At 43.9% G+C, this 21,433-nt stretch overlaps 1 protein-coding gene and 1 pseudogene across 1 annotated transcript in view; one reads left to right on the forward strand and one right to left on the reverse strand.

The window, feature by feature from the left end:
* The window catches only part of LOC147340051 (melanoma-associated antigen B4-like), a 49,690-nt gene extending 35,790 nt beyond the window's left edge, over positions 1–13,900 (forward strand). The window contains 2 exon segments of the mRNA XM_086388386.1: positions 12,111–13,138; positions 13,141–13,900. Coding sequence (XP_086244512.1) covers positions 12,172–13,138; positions 13,141–13,406 — 1,233 coding nt within the window. The 5' untranslated portion in view covers positions 12,111–12,171 and the 3' untranslated portion in view covers positions 13,407–13,900.
* LOC147340053 (ubiquitin-conjugating enzyme E2 D3 pseudogene) lies at positions 3,111–4,136 on the reverse strand (annotated as a pseudogene).
* Positions 13,901–21,433: the final 7,533 nt, after the last annotated feature.

Below are 21,433 nucleotides of genomic sequence, written 5' to 3' on the forward strand. Positions count from 1 at the left end.
AAAATCGGGGTGTTTTGTCGGGAGGGCTTTGGGAGGCAGGGGAATTACTGGTCCTTGACACAAATTCTATAGGATTTTGCATTGCATCCTGGTAAAACACTTGCCTCTAAATTCAATAACATATTCTCTGATAGAGAAAATTCACTTAGGATTACTTGTTTAGTTGCTAAGTCGTGTCTGACTCATTGTGGGCCCATGGACAGTAGCCTGGCAGGCTCCTCTGTCCATGGAACTTTCCAGGCAAGAATACTGGAGTGGATTGCCAATTCCTTCTCCAGGGGATTTTCACAACCCAGGGATTGAACTGACATCTGGTTGTCAGGTAGATTCTTTACCACTGAGTCACCAGGGAAGCCCTACAGTTTCTTGCTAAGCAGCAGTTTGAGTGACTTAGCTTTCTTTGTTTAGAAGACCACATAGTCTCTAGTTTCTCCTGGGTAAAGAAAAATTCCCATAGATGAAGGTAGAAATTCCCATAGCTTTTCTTCTGGTATGAAAATAAGCATCATAAGACCTAAACATTGCCAGCTGCAGTGCCAGGTGCTTTGCACAAGCTACATATGTTCTGATACTTCTGTAAGACAAGGCTTATCAAATTCACTTAGCAGACAAAGAACTTCTATTCTCCAGGCTGATAAAGTGACAGAACTGAGTGTAGAGCCTGGTCTGAATTGCTCTAGAGTCCATAATGTTTAACTCCTCCCAGTCTGAGGCTGACATATTGTCAATTCATTTCTCTTCACACTGCCTTGTCACAATCCCCCTGCCTGGCCACGATCCCCCTCGCTATGGGGGGATACGAGAGCACTCCTGTGGGGTCTGAGAGCCGCTATGGAAACCAGCAAGGTAGAAGCCCTGGAGTTTTTGGCCAAGGTCAAATATACTGTCCCCACTGCATTCCTGCCCCCATTATGAGGCGACTTGGAGAGAGGACGTAGAGAGCACTGGAGCCAGAGCTGCAGCCAGGGCTGGCACTTCTACCTCGGGCAGTGATGGGCCTTCTGTGGCCAGTGCCCAATCCATGGCCGCATCCAGCCACGCGTCTCACCTCTAGTGTGGTCTGAAACTGTTCTTCACTTTGTGATCAGAAAAGCCTGTCAACCTGTGTTCCTGATATGCGTCAATAACTTTTTGACTTATCCTTTTCTTGCGGGGGGTGAGGCGGTAATTTTCAAGTGATTTTCTTTTCAGTACTAAGTTTATTTAGATTCAGATCATAAGCTTATGAATGACATGGGGTCACACACTTATTGCTGTTTACCAGACTTAGAAATAAGAATTTTGCTTTCTGAAATACAAACTGAAAACTTTTAAATCATCTGTGTGATCCAGAGCAAGATTACATGGCATTGGAATAGGGGTATCCTTGGTAATGTGAAAAACCCCACACTAAGATAGGATAAGAAGAGAAAAAAAATTTAAAGTGGTTCAGTTATGGGTCTAGCTTACTGTATTCAGTCTCTCATTCCTAAATTTCAAAGATACATACCTTTTAAATTTAGAAGCATATATAACTTTTGCATTTAGGATATACTTAAATTATTAAAGAAAATGTGGGTTTGTGAAAATGTAAATTGATGCAGCCACTATGGAAAATAGTATAGATGCTCATAAAAAAATTGAAAATAGAACTACCATGTGATCTGGCAAGTCTACTCCTGGAAATTTAGCTGAAAGAAATGAAGCCAACACCTGGAAAAGATATCTGCACCCCCCATGTTCATTGAAACATTATTTACCATAACCAAGTTATGAAAACAACATACCTGTCCATTAATGGATGAATGGATAAAGATAATGTCACATAGACACACACACACACACACACACACACACACACATACATTCATCGTCACTCAGATATTATTTAGCCAATAAAAGAAAAAAAGGAAATCTGGCCATTTGCAGTAACACAGTTGCACCTTGAGGGCATTATGCTAAGTGAAATAAGTCAGACAAAGACAAATACTATATAATCTCACTTATGTGTGAAGATGTTTGAAAAATGAACTCACAGAGAATAGATTAGTGGTTGCCGCAAGTGGGGGTTGGAGGATGGATGAAATGGGTGTACGTGGCCAAACGGCATAAACTTTCACAATTTTCATGTACAAAATAAAGAAGTCCTGGAGATATAATGTACAGCATGGTGACTAGTTAATCATTGTTGTTGTTAAGTCGCCAAGTGGTTTCCTACTCTCTGCAACCCCATGGATTGTAGCTTGCTAGCCTCCTCTGTCTAGGGAATTTTCCATGCAAGGATACTGGATTCAGTTGCCATGTCCTTCTCCAGGGGATCCTCCCGACCCAGGAATCAAACCCTCATCTCCTGCATCAACAGGAAGATTCTTTACTGCTGAGCCACCAGAGAACCCCATAGTTAATAATACTGTATTGTATATGTGAAAGTTCCTGGGAGAGTAGATTTTTTTAAAGTGAGGTATAGTTGATGTGGGCTTCCCTGGTGGCTCAGATGGCAAAGAATCTGCATGAAAGGCAGGAGACCTGGGTTCAATCCCTGGGTCAGGAACATCCCCTGAAGAAGGAAATGGTTACCCACTCCAGTATTCTTGCCTGGAGAATTCCATGGACAAAGGGGCCTGGTATGCTACAGTCTATGTGGTCAAAAAGAGTTGGACAAGACTGAGCAACTAATACTTTCACTTCATTTTCATAGTTGATGTACAATATTTTATAAATTACAGATGATTAACAAAGTGCTTCATAGTTTTTAAAGGTTATGTTCCATTTACAGTTATTATAAATATTGGCTATATCCCCTTTGTTGTACAATATATCCTTGTTGCTTATTGTATACATATTAATTTGCACCTCTTAGTCTTCTGTCCCTGCCCTTCACCTCCTGCTTGCCACTCCCCACTGGTAACCACTAGCTTGTTCTCTATATCTGTGAGTCTGCTTCATTCCCCTAGTCTTTTATTTTTTTAATTCTCCATGTCAGTAGTATCATACAGCATTTGTCTTCCTCTGTCTCACTTATTTCATTAATACCATCCAACTATTTACTAATTAATAGCATAATACCCTCCAACTCCATACATGTTGTTGAAAGATTGCAAAAATTAATTCTTTTTAATGACTGAGTAATATTCCATTATGCGTGCACACACGTGCGTGTGTGTGTGTAGGTTGTATACATATAGATTACTTTTGTACCTTGGCAAATTTCAGTAATGCTGCTATGAACATTGGAGTGCATGGAATTTTTGAATTAGTGGATTTTTTTTTTCATTTTAAACAGTAATTTAAAGTTTATTCAAGCTTTAATGCAGGTTATTCTGACTTTAAGTTAGCATTACATGGCATACTTCTGAGTCCATTCCTGAAAAATTCTGTTGTACTCAACTCTGTCTGTTTTATAGATCTCTGCAACCTCTGGCACTGGGGAGGGGGTCATTGGGGTTCGGAACACATAGCAGGGAGCAAATGGATACCAGAACTGTAGAAATCATGGAAGCAAGAGACCACAGTGATCTTAGAGTAGCGAACCTAGTGCTGCCATTAGTGTTCATGTCTGGATGATAAATTCTGTTGCAAATGCACCCTTAGGTAGTGTGAACGGGTAGTCTTTAGGGAAATGAATTGGCACAGAGAATACACTGCCTCAGTACGGGCTGCCGTTCTTTTTCATAATTGTGGTTTCCCAGGGAAATGTATCATCCCCAACTGGACCTGTAGAATATTGTGCTGGAGGGTCCCTGGCCACCTCACTAAGTTCCTTATTAATCCATTTCAGCGCCACAGTCTGTGCTTTTTGCCTGACTCCTCACTATCAGTGTGTGAAGGTCCGGCCAAAACTCCTGACTATCTGGTGGCTGGGAAGGACCACCTCTTCATCTCACACTGGCTCTGCCAGACACAGGTGCCTTCTTAATAAACAGGGAGGTTGGACTGGGGTGGGGTCACTGGCAGAGAGTAGATGAGGCTGGAGGGGAAGGGGAGACGAGCAGTGGAAACCCTTAGACTCAGACAAGCATCGAGTACCTGACGGAGACCATCCAAATTAGGCGGTCCTTTTTTTTTTTTTTTTTCAGATATACACCCGGGAGTGGGTTTTCTGGGTCATTTGGTAGTTCTCTTTTTAGATTTTGAGGACCCTCCTTACTGTTATCCATGGTGGCTGTACCAATTGACATTCCCACCAACAGTGTACAGATCTTGTGCACATGCTCGCCAACATTTGTTACTTCTGTTCCTTTTGGATGATAGCCCTTCTGATAGGCATAAGATAATACCTCATTGTGGTTTAAATTTGCATTCATATGATGATTAATGATGTTGAACATCTTTTCACGTGCCTCTCGGCCATTTGTATGTCTTCTTTGGAAAAATGTGTATTTAAGTCTTCTGCCCATTTTTTTAATTCTTTTTTTAAATTGTTGAGTTATGTAAGCTGTTCATATATTTTGGATATTAACCCCTTATTGGTTATATCATTGGCAAATATTTTTTCCCATATAGTAGGTTGTCTTTTCATTTTGCTGATGGTTTCCTTTGCTGTGCAAAAGTTTTTACCTTTAAATACATCTCATTTATTTATTTTTGCTTTTATTTTCCTAGCATAAGGAGACAGATCCAAAAAAAATATTATGAATTATATCAAAGAATGCCCCACTCATAGTGCCTTCTAAGAGTTTTATAGTTTCCACTCATATTAGGTCTCTAATCCATTTTCAGTTTATTTTTGTATATAGTGTTAGAGAATGTACTAATCTCATTCTTTGACAGCAACATGTCAAAGAATAAGATTAGAGCCTAAACACAACTTGGTATTATCAGAAAACTAAATATGCTTTTACATTTGAGCCAGTAATTAGAGTTTTCAGAAAGTAACCCTGAAGAGACATCCACAACCATATGAAAATGCTTACATATCCATGAACATGTTAACTGAAGGAACATGATATATATCCACAGAGTGGAGTACTATACAGCTATAAAAAATAATGAGCATGATCTTTGTAAACTAATATGGAGTGCTTCCATGATAGATATAGATATATAAAAGAATGTGGGAGTTTGGGGCTAATGTCAATGATACCAAGTGCAGTGCCTTCGCATCCTGGTATGAAGAGGCTTTGAGAGCTGAAGAAGAGAGAGCCAGAGCCAGAGCTGCAGCCAGGGCTCCTATGGTGCCAGGACCAATGCAATTTCCAGAGCATGTCCAAAGCTCCTCCCACCCCTGGTGAAGTCTGAGCAGATACTTCACATTGCATTTCAAGAAAGCAAGCAATCTTCCAACTAGCAGAGGGCCAAGGTGTTTCTCATGGAAACACAGCATATAATGTATTTGTGATCCTATACAATATGCAAAAATTAGAGGTTTTTCTTTTTTCTGTTTTTAAATGTCATTCCTTTTAATTAAAGACGTGTTTAGCTTCAGAGTCTAAGTACACTAATGGCACAGCTCCCCCTTGTACTGCAGATTATCAAGTTGAAAAATAAGAATTTTCATATTACATAGCACAGACTGAAATCCTTGAATCATTTCTTGTCATTCAGAATAAGAAAACAGGATACTGAAATATGGATTTTTTTGCAAAAATGGAAATTATTCCACAGTGAAGTCTGTGTGATTATCAGATACAGAAAAAAACGTCTTGAGAGGTATTCACTTCTTGGTTTGTTTTATTCCTTATAGTCTTTCTTTGTAAAACTGAAGTGTATGTACCTGGATTGGCTTAGCTTATTTAAGAATGTGGGAGAAGTGAAAACCCAGTAAACTTTACTTCTTGCACACTTTCACTGTAATTCTTCAAATATCAATTTAGCATCTGTTCTTTGGAGGCTTCTGAGTAGTATTGGGGATGCTAAGAAAAATAAACCGAACCATTTCCTATAGAATTCTAGAGTCTAAGAGAACAATTCATATAAAGTAGCTCATGAACAAAGATCTAGGGGCCCAATGAAAATGAGGTGTAAGGAGGTGAGGGGATTGAGGGCTTCCTCATGAGGAGTCTAGTGTAAATACACTGAGGCAAGGCACTTGGAGACTTTAGGACAATAAATGTCCCTGGGAGGTAATTTTAAGTTAGGCTACATGTTGAGCCCACCGGGGAGGCTGTGGAAACACTAAATAGAGGCCAGACCCTCAGACGGTGGGTCTCAAAGTTGAGAGACTTAAGACTGGAATGGAACAATTCCTGAACAATTACTTTTCAATTATCAGGCTTCCCAGGCCGCTCAGTGGTCAAGAATCCACCTGCCAATGCAGGACATGTGGGTTCATTCCCTGGATCAGGAAGATCCCCTGGAGGAGGAAATGGCTACCCCATCCAGTATTCTTGCCTGGAGAATCCCATGGACAGAGCAATCTGTTCAGTCCATGGGATAGAAAAGGGTCAGACACTACCGAGTGACTAAACAGCAACACGAGTAGACCAGAGAGAAATCCCCCCTGGGGAGGGGATGGAATGTGCCCTGTGCTCCTGTCCCAGTGCCCGTGAACACAGTGCACAACCTAGATGTTTCATGCACATCATCTCCAAGGAGATTCTGTGAAATAAAAATAATAGTAGAATGAAACCGGAAACTCAGAAGCCAGTGGGCTGACACTGTGCTGTGAGTCGTGGAAACAGAGCTCATTTTATTGAAAGAGCATTCCATTCAGCGGTTTTGGCTGTGTTGATAATTCCACAAAGTGTATGAGATGAGTATATTATAGGTGATGTGATGGTGAAATTGATGAAGGTAGGGGCTTATTTTATTTAGTTACTTATTTATTTGGCTGTGCTTGGTCTTATCTTTGGAATCCAGGATCCTTGATCTTCCTTGCACCCTGAGAGTTCTTTAGTTCCAGGATGAGGAATGTTTTAGTTCTGGTATATAGGATCTTTAGTTGTGACATGTGAACTATTACTTGTGGTGTGTGGGGTCTAGTTCCCTGATCAGGGGTGGAACCCAGGCCCCCTGCATTTGGAGCACAGATTCTTAGCCACTTAGCTACTGGGCCACTAGGCAACTCTCTAGGAGTTGTTTAAATGAAAGCGCAGCTTGGAAGAAAGAGTGAGTTTTAGAACCAAATTCTAGATTATTTGAATTTTATTCAGTTAAAAAACTACACCCACACTCAAAATATGATGTAGTAGTGGAAATGAAAGATTCTTTCTAAACAGCATTTTGGACTGATTTGGTGTTTCATGTCCGAGAATGCCACAGATTCTCTGACATCTCCTGGATTTAAAAGATTCCTCAGGGTCGGTGGTATCCTCCAGGATGAAAATAACCATAATCATAGTAAAAACAGATATGGTGTAAAGTCTCAGTGTGGTCCAGGCAGTGTGCCAGGTGCTTTAGCTACATGCCACTAGCTCTACAAAAGCCACTTCACCTGAGGCTCCTGGATTTTGGGGATGGATCCAAGTCCTCACAACTGATAAGAGACAGAGCTGGGCCTAGAGTGCTGGTCTGAATTTAACCACAGCATGTACCCTTCCACTTGTCCCGGCCTGAGGTGCTCATGAGTCAGTTAATTCACTGTGTTTTAGCACTCCAACATGTATCTTGAGTGACAGAAAGAGAGACACTGTGACGAAAACATTGGGATGAAATACATAGCCAAGGCAATACAAACACCAAAATAATTAAGAGGTGTGAATAAAGGAGAGAAGGAGATAATGCTCAGTTAGCAAATGATCACCTGCATGTGGAAATTCAGACACCTTCAAGTGATCGAGGGCTTACAAGATTATCTGGCGCTATCCTTCTATGTAGAAAGTAAACATTTTATTTGTTTTAATTAAAAATAGTTATTTCTATTTTCTGACTGCTCTGGGTCTTAGTTTGGACACTTGGAATCTTTGTTGCCACGTGCAGGCTCTTTAGTTGTGGAATGTGAGATTTTAGGTGTGGCACGAGAACTCTTAGTTGTTGGATGTGAGATTTTTAGTTGTGGCATGTGGGATCAAGTTACCTGACGAGGGATCAAACCTAGGACCCCTTCATTGGGAGCGCATAACCACTGGACCAACAGGGAGGTGCCGAGAGTAAATATTTTAGAACTACCCTAAATCTGGTGACTCAGATGGTACAGAATGCGCCTGCAATGCGGGAGACCTGGGTTCGATCGCTGGGTTGGGCACAATCCCTGGTGGAGGGCATATAACATACTTCAGTATTCTTGCCTGGAGAATCTGCATGGACAGAGGAGCCTGGGGAGCTACAGTACATGGGGTCACAAAGAGTGGGACATGACTGAGCGATTAAGCACACACCTTAAATCTGGCTGAAGAGCAGGAATATATCACCTCTATCTCTTTGACATCATAACATCTGTCCTGAGTTCCTTAATTTCTGCTGCATTTTCCTAATCTTACATCACTTTTGGGACTGAGACCCATTTTCTCCAAGATTTGCTAGAGGGTAACTGCTCACTGTTTGTAGGAATATGCATTCCCCAGAAAGACTTTAATCTAGGGACAGAAGCTGATACGGGAACCTCCATAAAGGAGGACGAAGGAGACAATCACCCCTGAATATAGTGGTCACCCAAAGACTAAGAAGAGGAATCTTAGCTCAGTAGAAGGAGCAGTCCCAGGCTGTGGTAGATGTAGTGAGGATGCTAAGCAAGAGGAATCGGATGGACTCAAGTTGCATCCCCACTGTCTATTCTCAGAAGCCCTGATGGACTAGGATCACATGAAGATCATCCTGACTTCCAACTTGGAATTCTCAGGAGACTAGGACTTTGATGTAAGACAAGAAGCTTCATAAAACAGAGAGTAGAGTTACAGGATTCGTCATGTGTCAATGTGAGGACCTGAAAGTGGACTCACAGTAGCACACACTATAAAAGGAGGCCCTGGAAAATCACTGATGCTGTGGTCCCCAGGAAGCTCTTGGCACAGATGTCAGGTTGATTTCAGTCTAGAAAGTCTTAGCGAGGTGAGACCTCTGTCTAATACAATCAGCTGCAGTTTCGCAGAGGGAGGGACCTGAATCCAAGGAGGACCTCACATGCAATGCTGAGTGTTACTGAGGACCCCTGCAGAGGGAGCCGAACACAATTCTGTAAATTCTTAGCCATGAGAAGCCCACACGAGCTACATCTGAGTGGTCCACTCATTGAACCTGTGTGATCTTAGGGAGGGCTGAGTCTCCTCTAGCCAGATCAGAACCCAGATCTGCAGATGGGGGTGTCTTGACCATAACCAGACTTAAGGTGGGGACCATCAGTGCTAGTGAGAGGATCTCTCCCCCAACGAAGGAGGCTCACACAGTGGCAACCCACCTGACAAGCAGAGATGCTCAGAGCACAGCTGGCCTCCCACCACTAGGGACTTGGGAAGGCGAGGGCTTTGTTTGGAAGCTGGAAGACTCAGGTTCATAGGAGGGGGCATCCTGGGCTCTGATACACCGCACAAGGAGGACCCAAGGACGGATGAATATTGAGCTACTGGTGTGCCCATAGCGCGCTGCCCCTGCTGTCATCCCTGGGAGACCCCACGTAGGACCTTATGCAGCTCCCCTCCACTTCCGCTTTGAAACCCAGCAGATCGACCGGTAGCCGCGGCGACCGTATGGCAGAGACTTAGTGTTCAGGACTCGTCCGGAACCAAGGTGAGGACCTGAATGGAGCTGAAGGGACTTTCCCAACCCTCCCAGTAATAAAAGTGACCCATCCACATCCCACCCCTGTGATATGGCTCTTAAGAGTCCCTCAGAGCTATCGGCTGAATGTGGTCTAGAGTGTCTCAGGCGAAGGCGTTGGTCTGTGGGGGTAGGCCCTGATTCTACCCCCGGAGGAGCTCTAGGACCTAGATGAAAGCCCTGAGGGCTGATGAGCAGACTTCGACACCGCCAAGGGGGCCACACTGAGCGGCTCCCCTGTACTGGGCTCTAGGAGGCCCTGGGTAGAGCTGGCCAACTGTGGTGCCCCCTGGTGTCCACTGGAGGTGGTTTTGGGGAAGTGAGAGCCTTGCTGTAATGGAATAAACCCAGTTCAACAAAGGGACCTAGTCCCCAATATTAATGGCTGTGACGCTGAGTGAGGATGGAGGCTCCTCCCATAAGAAATGGAGTCACATAAGGCGCCAGTCCTATTTTGAGGACTGGGAGAATCAGGCGTTTTGACATGACACTTCCCGGGACATCTCAGGGAAGTGAGAGACCAGGTCAGTGGGGGCAGCCTCAGGTTGACAAGGGAGGGTTTCTGGTGTCCTGGTGGATGGTGAGAACCTTGGAGGCTGTGGATGTTCCACACCACGTCATTCGGACCACATCTCCCTGTCGTCATCCCTGGGAGACCTCAAGAATACATGTCTGTCCCCACTGCGCGCTAATGGGGAAGTAAGGGTCTTGGTCTGAATGGAGTGGTCAGCAGAGGGAGAAACCTTAGACCCTGTCATGAGTCAAATATAGAGCTTGGTTGCTTCTGTGTCCTGGCTATTGAAAATAGTTCTGCAGTGAAGACGAGTACAAGTGTCTTTTTCCATCCCCATTTCCTCAGGGTATACGCCCACTAGTGGGTTGTTGGCTCGTGTGGTAGTTTTATTTCTAGTTTTTGTAAGCAGAGTGAATTAAGTCATAGGGAGGAAAGCCAATATCATATATTAATGCATATGTATGGAATCCAGAAAGATGGTACTGATGAACCTATTTGCAGGGCAGCCTGGAGATGCCGACATAGAGAACAGACTGGTGGACCCAGTGGGGGAAGGAGAGGGAGGGGCAGATTGAGAGAGTAACATTGAAAACATGCACATTACCGTATGGAATATAGATAACCAGTAGAAAGTAGTTTTATGACCAGGGAGCTCAAAGCCAGCACTCTGATATCTTAAGAGGGGTGTGACATGGGAGGGAGTTTCAAGATGGAGGAGACATAAGATATACCTATGGCTGATTCATATTGATGTGTGGCAGAAACTGGTACACTATTATGAACTAATATTGTAAAAAAATTATTTTCAAAAAGACGTATAGGAGAAAACAGAAGCCAAAAAATATTTTAGACCTTGAATTGGGATCTTGTGAGGGTTCACAGGGATGTCAACCTGCCTGCACCAGATTTTGTTCTCAGGAGACCGTGTTTGGTAAGATATGGTCATCTTCACTTCCTGCTTTTGGGACACAGAGTGATTGGCTTTTACTATCAAGCAGTCATCACTTCAGGAAAAAGTTGAGCTTCTCTACTGCTACTGCTAAGTCTCTTCATTCCTGTCTGGCTCTGTGTGACCCCATAGAGGTCAGCCCCCGGGCTCTCCCGCCCCTGGGATCCTCCAATCAAGAACACTGGAGTGGATTGCCATTTCCTTCTCCAATGCATGAAAGTGAAAAGTGAAAGTGAAGTTGCTCAGTCGTTTCCGACTATTAGCGACCCCATGGACTGCAGCCTACCAGGCTTCTCCATCCATGGGATTTTCCAGGAAAGAGTACTGGAGTGGGGTGCCATTGCCTTCTCCGAGCTTCTCTACTGGGAGCTCAATTGATGAACCTGAGTGAGGACTCAGTGCATCCATCCCAACCCTCGGATTTCAGCCCAGGAAATCTCAGGGAAGGGCTGTGAGGCTGAGCCCCTTCTATACTGTTCTATACGAAGTCTACGGGAGGGGAAATGTCTAGTCTGAAGGTGCAGACACCAGTCCACAAATGGATAATGGTGCCCAACGTTTTAAGGAGCCAAGGTAAGGACCTTGAATGATGATCCCAGTGAACTCAGGATAGAAAAGACCCTAATGAGCTCTCAGCACTGGTTATCTGTCTCCTGGCAGGGAGGTGGTATGAGGCATCCTAACTCTGGATCATGGGGAGGTCTAAAGTGTCTACATCAGAGTAGCAGAGGGAAGGGTGCCAAGGCTCCGCCAGGACTTGACGTGATAATACTGAAGTAGAACTTAGAAAACCCCACTGCTGGTACCTGCTGTCACCTGAGTAAATTCAGAGGAGGGCTGAGAGGGAGCAGAGGAAAAGTAAGGCCTCTGTTCTTCCTCTGTGGGATTCTGTGGGAACAGGCTGAGCAGGAAAACAGGAGCCTTGTGGGTTCCTAGAGCAGTGTCCTCAAGGACACCTGCAGAGGTGGCCTTTGATTAAGCCAAGGTAGAGTCTCCCTGTTTTAAGGTGCTCATGTCACCTCATTCTCCATCCTCCAGGTGCCCCAATCTCCTGTGTATTGGCCCAGACTCCTGCCTCTGGTCCCTGACCACAGCCATCATGCCCCGTGCGCAAAAGAGTAAGCACTGTGCTCGTGAGAAACGTCACCAGGCCCGAGTTGAGACCCAGGGTCTTCATGATCAGGCTACCACATCTAGGGGAGAAGAGACCACCTCCTCTTCCCCTCCTGATTCAGAGAGCACTCCCTCAAGCTCGTCTGCTGCTGGCACCGCCACGGAGCCTCAGGGAGCCCAAGGCACCACCAGTGCTGCTGCAGGTGCTATATGTAAAAGATCTGGTGTCGGTGGCATAGCACGCTCAAGATCTGCAGTGCGTGGCACAGCACACTCCAGATCTGGTGTAGGTGCCGAGGGCCAAGTTCAGGAAGGTGAAAATTCCTCCCAAGCCTCAGCTGCTGCTGCGAGCTCTCACACAGATCTTCTGACCAGGACGGCAGAGATATTGGTGCAGTACCTGCTGTTTAAGTATAAGATGAGGGAGCTCATTAAGAGGTCCAAAATGCTGCAGGAAATCAATAGAAGGTACAAGGAACAATTCCCTGAGATCCTTAGAAGGGCCTCCGAGCACATGGAGATGGTGTTTGGCCTGGTGCTGAAGGAAGTCAGGCCCAACAGTCACTGCTATACCCTGGTGAGCCACCTAGATCTCAGTGACAGCGAGTCTTTGAGAGGTGACCGGGGGCTACCGAAGAATGGTCTTCTGATGCCTCTGCTGGGTGTCATCTACCTGAATGGCAACCACGCCCCTGAGGAGAAGATCTGGAAGTTCCTGAATATGCTGGGCATCTATGATGGAAGAAGTCACTTCATCTTTGGAGAGCCCAGGAAGCTCATCACAGAAGATCTGGTGCGGGAAGAGTACCTGGAGTACCGCCAGGTGCCCGGCAGCGATCCCCCTCGCTATGAGTTCCTGTGGGGTCCTAAAGCGCTCACAGAAACCAGCAAGAAGAAAGTCCTGCAGTTTCTGGCCAAGGTCAAGGATTCGGTCCATCCCGCCTTGCAGCAGCATATGAAGAGGCTTGGAGAGAGGAAGTAGAGAGCACCGGAGCCAGAGGTGCAGCCAGGGCTGGCACTTCTGCCTCAATCAGGCCTGGCACTGCTGCCTCAGCCGCTGCTGGCCCTTCTGCTTTGGCCAGGCCTGGCACTGCTGCCTCAACCTCTGCTGGCACTTCTGCCTCAATCAGGCCTGGCACTGCTGCCTCAGCCAGCAATGGCCCTTCTGCTTCGGCCACTGTGCACTCCAGGGCCGCATCCAACCGCTCATCTCGCCCCTAGTGTGATCTGAAGCCTGTTGTTCACTTTGTGGCTGGAGAAGCCAGTCAACCTGTGTTCCTGATATGCATCAATAACTTGTTGACTTTATTTCCCCCAATTTTCAGTTGTTAAAACTTTTCAACAGAAAGGTCATTTAGAGTCATGATATAAGTATATGAATAACATGGGTCACACACACTTTGCTGTTTGTCAAATTTAGGAGTAAGAATTTTGTTTTCTCAAATAAATATTGGAATTCCTCACATCACTATTGTGATCCAGGATGAGAATATCATCACTTTAAGATGAGACTGTCCTTAGAAATATGAAAGACACCACACTAATAGAGGCTCAGAACCTTGATACATTGTTAGGGAGATAGCTGAAATTTCTTCAGTTTTTGGCCGGCTTTACTCTCTGCTTAGTCTCCCTTTTTGTAAATGTAAAAGACACTTGCCTCTGCTTATGGTTTATGGTTTTCAAGAATGTTTGAGAATATAAATTATAGCAAATGATTTATTCGTGGCTCTTCTTTTACACAAACGTTGACAATCTGCTCTTAAGAAGTCTTCATGCTTCTACTGGTGATGTTTAGTCAAAAAAAGTCCCAGCCTCTGTCCACTCATTATAGTTTCTCAGAGATGCTGTCATTGAATGGAAGAGGCTGAGATACTCTCTACTTCAGGAAGAACAAGAAAGAAGCAGGGTAAAGAGGGGTTGGAGAGAACATATTATTTTGGTTTCATTGCTAAGTGGAATTTTGGCTGATTGGGGAGGTTGGGTCTTTTGTTTTTTCCTCACTTGGAACACTGCATAGTTTCTGACATCTGATAGATTGAAAAAAGAATCCAGCTGATGTAACATCTGAGGTCAAGATAATCATAGTAATAACTGCTGTTGCTCCTAATTTCTCAATAGAACAGGTGACGTGACAGAAGCTTTCCATAAATACTTATATTCCACCAATCTGACAAGAAAGGGCTTATCGAACTTACTTCACAGGGGAGAGCCCAAGGCTCATAGAGTTATGGTTTGGATTTGTGCTGAAATACATAGGGCTGGTAAATGACAGCTGGCAATAGACTCCTGCTCTACACTACTTTACCCACTCCAGTGTTCTTGCCTGGAGAATCCCAGGGACAGGGGAGCCTGGTGGGCTGCCGTCTATGGGGTCCCACAGAGTCAGACACGACTGAAGCGACTTAGCAGTAGCAGCTACACTACTTTAGCACTCATACTGTTGTTCTCCTCACAACCTGAGACACACCCTTGTCTTTGTTCTTTAACAAGTCCTTTTAACATTTGACATTTCCTTTTCCTTATATATTTATTATTTATTTATTTATTAGGCTGTGCTGGATCTTAGTTGCTGCACGTGTGGTCTAGTTCCCTGACCAGGGATCGAACCTGGGCCCCCTGCATTGGGAGCCTGGAGTCCTAGCCATTGGACCACCAGGAAAGTCCCCACCCTGTATCTTTTATTTCAGTGCTTTTCTCAGTACTCCAAAATTTGTCCTAGGTGATAGCAAAGAATGCCCTCATGCTCAAGCTACTGGATCAAAATGTGTAGCCAGAGCAGTAAGAATACCAGATATACTTAACCAACGATATGTATCCCTTATTCATTACTCATAGATAAGTGAAAGAAACAATATTCAGGGACAGTACAAGCATGTACATTGGCCATGTTAGATAACCTCTGAAGAGCAAGGAGTCTCCATATCATCCTTACAGTCTCTTCCCTGTGGAAAGTAAACCTATCAGAACAGAAATGACATGAGAATCTTCACCTGGCTGATGAGATAGATTGATCTACTTTTTTCTCCCTAAAGGACTGCCACCTGTCCTGGGACTCCCGCCTTGGACTATAGCTTCTCCATCTCCCGTCACTCCTGGGACAGGGACCCATTCTCTGTAGCACTGCAGAGCAAACATAGCTCAGGAGTTTGTAGACATGTGGAATTTCCCCAAAGACCTTTAATCCAAGACACAGAAAGCAAGATGAGGGCCCCAGGTAGGAGGATTGAGGAGAGCAACACCTAAGAATATGGGGGATGGTGGTCACTGGGACAGCATTCTCTTCTGATCTCAGACACAGAGGAATTCAGAACTGGTGGGCTTAGCCTATTAGCCTTAGCATAGCCTCACTTATTCTTCAGGTGTGTCAAACTCCCTTCACTGTGCCACTTAGGCCTGGTGACATGGTGAGTCCTACTCACTTCCTCCCAGAGGATCACATGGAGGTAAGGAACCTCATCCTGATCAAAGGGAGCAGCCAAAGCTCAGCAGAAGGATGATTTCCACGTTGTGCCAGAAGTCAAGGTAAGGACCCTGAATTCTTGAAAAGACCACTAGCCTCAAAACAGTGGGGGCAGAACATATTCCTTCCACTCCTGTTAGCCTCAGAAGACCATGGCCTGTGGTGGGCCTAGGAGGCAAACTCCTCTTCTTCCTCAGGGATCAGGAAACTAGTGGCCTGGGTGGAGAAGCTTTAAGGCAAGTCAGGGAATGTTTCCAGTTGGGGAATATTTCCAGGTTCTTTCCAAGACAGTGAGGACAGCAAAGATCGTGGGAACACAAATACCAGGATGGCCACACAGTATGTTCCCTACTCTCAGCCTAGAAGGCCTCAGGCAGATTTACCAGGCCAAGGGGCCCTTCAGCTCTGACGGAGGAGTAGCAGGAAAGTTAAGGTTTGGTCTGATGGTGAGTTCACATGTCAATAGAAGGGGCAGTCTTGGGCTTGGCTGAGAGTCAAATTTGGGACCCTGATTTGGGCCCCTGAGAGGAACCATCTGTCATTCCCAAGGAGCTTGCCACAGCTTTCATTCTTGTGAGACTATGGGGAGGGGTGGCTAGATAAGGCCACTCTTACTTCCTCCTCCAGGCTCACAGGGAGGTATCGGTCTTACTATGAGGAGACAGGCCTCAGGTCAAGAAGGAAGGGATTCCCCAGGCCCCACCAGAAGTCAAATTGTGAAGCCCGAGTGGAGACTGAGGGGTCTATTCATCCCTGAATAGAAGGAACAAAGGAGAGTCCTGCCCTCCCCTTTGATGTCAGTTCTAGAAAGCTCAGTGGAAGACTGTCAGGCAAGGCTCTCCCTCACGTATTATACCAGGCCTTCTTCTTATACCAGGCCTTCTTCTTCTTGTTGAATTGCTAAGTCATGTCTGACTCTCTTGTGACTCCATGGACTGTAGGCCGCCAGGCTCCTTTGTCCATGGGATATTCCAAGGAAGAATTCGAGCCTGGGTTGCCATTTCCTCCTCCAGGGGAACTTCCTGACCCAGAGACTGAGTCTGCATCTCCTGCAGCTCCTGTATCTCAGCAGATCCTTTCCTGCTGAGCCATCAGGAAAGCCCTATATCAGGCCTAAGGGAGGTGAGATCTTCGTTGCAAAGTATAGTCACCAGTCCTGAGAAGCGAGGGATATGGTTGGTGCCTGCCAGGCACTGTGGCAGATGCTTTACAGTTACCACCACATGCCACCAGTCCTTCCAGACAGGGCTTGTCAAACTCCCTTCACAGTTAAAGAGCACGAGGCGCTCTCAGAGAGTTTAATGAAGTGACAAACTTTTCCATGGCTGTTTAAGTGACAGGGATGGCCATAGGCCCTTGATTTGAGTTGGTCTAAAGCTCACCCTCTCACTCCTGCAAGCCTGATCTGACCTTATGCCCTTAATTCCCTTTTTATTCTCATTACTGTGAAATGTATGAAGCACTAAGAAGAGGGACTCTCAGGTCCAACTATTATATTTTAATACATAGCCAGAGCAATAATAATAATAATGCCAAACTAAATGTGACATATGAAGAGAGGAAAAAAGAGATAGTATTTGCTGACAATAGGATCATCTGTCCATACATATGAGGGTTCAGACATCTTAAAAGATCTGAACGTTTTAACTTTCAGATAAGCTTATAAGATCACATCGGACTCAAGAAAATCATCTCACAGCCATTCCTTTGTATAAAAAATATCTATTAGATCTAAAATATAAAGTTTATTTATTAGAACAGAGATTGCCTGAGAAGTCTGGCTGAAGGAGAGAAGGGACAGGTTACCACGTTTTGTTTCTCTCACAGCTCTCTGCCTGGGCCCCCTTACTTATGCCATGGATTTCCTATCTCTTATCACTTCTAGGGCAGGGATTCCTTCTCTGCAAGGTCCGCAGTAGAGAAAGTACTCAGGGCCTTTCAGGGATGTGGCATTTCCCAAGAAGGCTTTAATCAAAGGGGCAAGGGCCTTTAGGAAGACACCCATGCAACTGGACTGAGGAATGCAACGCCCCAGAATATTAGGTGTAAGAAGGCTTCAGGCAGAACTCTCAAGCTGAACATCTCTTTTCTCTGTTGTCTCAATACAGTTGTCAGGGACGTGAGACCTTTGGTCTAAGGAGGGCAATCTCAGGTCAGAGTAGGAATTGTCAAATATATATGTGAAGCCCCTTAAAAAGAAGTGAAAGAAATAGCCACCCAGAACCACTGGGGTTCTGTAGTGTCCACTTGCTGCTGTCAGCCCTCGGAGGTCCTGAATCCCATCATAGGATGAGGTAGAGAGAGGACTTGAGAGCTGAGAAAGAGAGTGCTACCGCCATGGGTGGGGCATGTTCCAGAACCAAGTCTGCCAGCTCCTCCCACATACTGACATCCAGGGCAGATCCTTCAACTTGAGGTTGAAAAGAGAAGTAAGTATTCCAAGTAATTGAGTGCCAAGGTGGATCTGAAGGGAACACATTTTATGTCTTGTTTTGTCCTTGCTTGACCTCAGTAACTGGGAGATGTATCTTTTTCTGTTTAGGGCTTTCTTTTTGGCACTATTGAAATAGCCTTCTTGTAATTGAAGGTTAATTTGACTTCCGTATTTGTGTTTATGAACAAAATTTATCCCATTTATTTCTGTATTTCAGTATAAGTACAAAGGTTTTTATATTGAGTCAGAAATCCTTGAATCTCCTTTTGTGGTTCAGAACAAGATGACAGGACAAGAGAATTGGGAGTTTTTTGCCAATGATAATGGACAGTGAGTGAAATTGTTCATATTGGGAAATATAAAAACAAAGGTCTTTTCTGTGTGGCATCTGCAGTACAGTGGAACAGGAATTCCCAGCCCCTGTTTCCCGTCAGCAACCCAGATCTTAAAAGTATATAAGTAGCAAAATAACCTTTATAGAAGGTCCAGAGTCCAATTAAGAAATTGCAGTACCACAGGTAAACATACATCTTAGATCAGCTGCACTTGAAATGGGTAAGAACAACACACACACACACACACACACACGCGCACTTATGGATCATGAATAGCACTATTCATCTATGATAAACAGTTTCTATACTAAACTGTTATCTCAACAAATGTGATCACCAATGGTTCACAGCTATTTCTTACTCTGTTTAGTACGATACTCTAAACTTTGAGTAACACAATAGGACTCATGTGAAGTGCCCCTAGTGGTGCTGGAAGTGCTCTCACGAAGCGGAGAGAAGTCATGACATTATACAAAAAAGTTGAGTTGCTCCTTGTATACCGATTTGGATCTGCAGTCGTGGTTGCCACCATTTCAAGATGAATGAATCCAGCATAAGCGCTACTGTAAGAAAAAGAAAAGGAAATTTATGAAGCCATCACTACAGCTACACCAGCAGGTATGAAAAACTTGTGCTTTTTGTGAAATAAGTTTTTATCTTGTATTGAAAATATAGCTTGTATGTGGGTGCAGGATTGCTATAAGCAAGGCCTATCTATAGACTTGAACATGATTGAAGAAAAAGCAAAGTCATTATGACAACCTAAAGGAAAAGTGGATGAAGGATCTAAAACTGGAAAATTTAATGCCAGCAAAGGACGACCTGATAATTTCCGAAAGAGGTTTGACTTCAAAATATCTAAATAATAGGGGAAGCAGCTTTTGCAAACAAGAGGCAACAGGTGGTTTCCCATGTCATTAAGAAAATCACTGGGTATTAATTTTGTATCCTGCAACTTTACCAATTCATTGATGAGCTCCAGTAGTTTTCTCACAGCAACATGAGGCTTTTCTATGTCTAGTATCATGTCATCTGCAAACAGTGCCAGTTTCACTTCTTTTCCAACTTGGATTCCTTTTATTTCTTCTGTTCTCTGATGGCCACGGCTAGGACTTCTGAAATCATGTTGAGTAAAAGTGGAGAAAATGGACATCTTTGAAATTTTCATATTAAGTGAAGTCTGCTGCTGCTGCTCAGTCGCTTCAGTCATGTCCGACTCTGTGCGACCCCATAGACGGCAGCCCACCAGGCTCCCCCGTCCCTGGGATTCTCCAGGCAAGAACACTGGAGTGGGTTGCCATTTCTTTCTCCAATGCATGAAAGTGAAAAGTGAAAGTGAAATCGCTCAGTCGTGTCCGACCCTCAGCGACCCCATGGACTGCAGCCTACCAGGCTTCTCCGTCCATGGGATTTTCCAGGCAAGAGTACTGGAGTTGGGTGCCATCGCCTTCTCCCTAAGTGAAGTCAGAAAAAGACAAATATCACATCACTCAAATGTGGTGTGATAGAATTCTATTACTATACACTGTCCCATCTCTCTCTTGTGAATGGATAAACGGCACATCAGTCTGTCATCACAGGTAAGTGTTTTCTCTTAAAGTAACAATGTTTTCAGTACTTTATTATAAATATGACTGAAATAGTGTAGGACATAAAAAATTTTAGTGATCCATTCATTACTATATATGCTTGGCTACCATGAAGCAATCCTATCAGTTACACTAGGCTACTATAAAGCAATCATATTGCTGCTTCTTCATTATTGATGCTTGAATCATTATACCTGTAACTATGAATTGCTTTTCACATTATTTATTCATTGTTGATATTTAGTGTTTTGCATCTATAGTCTTTGTCATATAAGGCAATAAATATATATGACAATATATATAATATTGTCAATAAGGCAATTGTCTTGACAGACAGTTCTTGCAAATGCATGCTGTAAACTTACAATATTGATAAATACAGTCCTGTGAATATATTTTCTCTTAAGATTTTCTTAATAACATTTTGTTTTCTCTAGCTTACATTATTGTAAGAATACAATAGCTAATACTTATAGCTATGTCAACTAGAAAGAAAGGAATACATCAAGGTTGTGTATTGTCACCCTGCTTATTTAACTTATATGCAGAGTACATCTTGCAAAATGCTTGGCTGGATGAAGCACAAGCTGGAATCAAGATTGCAGGGAGAAATATCAATAACCTCGGATTCGCAGATGATACCATCCTTATGGCAGAAAGCAAAGAAGAACTAAAGAGCCTCGATGAAAGTGAAAAAGAAGAGAAAAAGCTGGCTTAAAACTCAACATTCAAAAACCAAAGATCATGGCATCCGGTCCCATCACTTCATGGCAAATAGATGGAGAAACAATGGAAACGGTGAGAGACTTCATTTTGGAGGGCTCCAAGATCACTGCACATGGTGACTGCATGTGCATGTGCAGTTGCTTTTCACTTGGTATAATGTTTCAGTTATGCAAGATGAACCAATTCCAGAGATCTGCTGGGTAACATTGTGCCTATATTTAACATTACTGTATTGTGTGCCTAAATATTTAAGTGAGTAGATCTGATGTTAAGTGATTTTACCACATCAATCATTTGAAAAGTTGATTGTCTTGCTCCCTGTCCAGGACAGAGGAAGATGATTAAGTGCAAGCATTTAGAGAACTCTTTTATAATGTTAGTGAGAATGTCAATGTGTGCAACCATCGTGGAAAACAGTATTGAGGTTCCTCAAAAAATTAAAAATTGAATTACCATATGATTCAGCTAGCCCACTTCTGGGTTTTAATCCAAAAAAATTAAAATTAGACTCTCCAAGAGATATTTTCATTCCTGTATTTGTTGCAGGATTATTCACAATAACCAATACAGGGAAGCAGCCTAAATGTCCGTTGATGTATCAATGGATAGATATATGATATATATATATATCATGGAGTGTTGTGTGTGTGTGTGTGTGTGTCCTCAGTCACTCAGTTGTGTTTGATTCTTAGAGAGCCCATGGA

Source organism: Bos grunniens, chromosome X (assembly GCF_055505025.1).
Source record: "Bos grunniens cultivar Pamir isolate PY7600 chromosome X, Bosgru_T2T1.0, whole genome shotgun sequence".
NCBI lineage: Eukaryota > Metazoa > Chordata > Mammalia > Artiodactyla > Bovidae > Bos > Bos grunniens.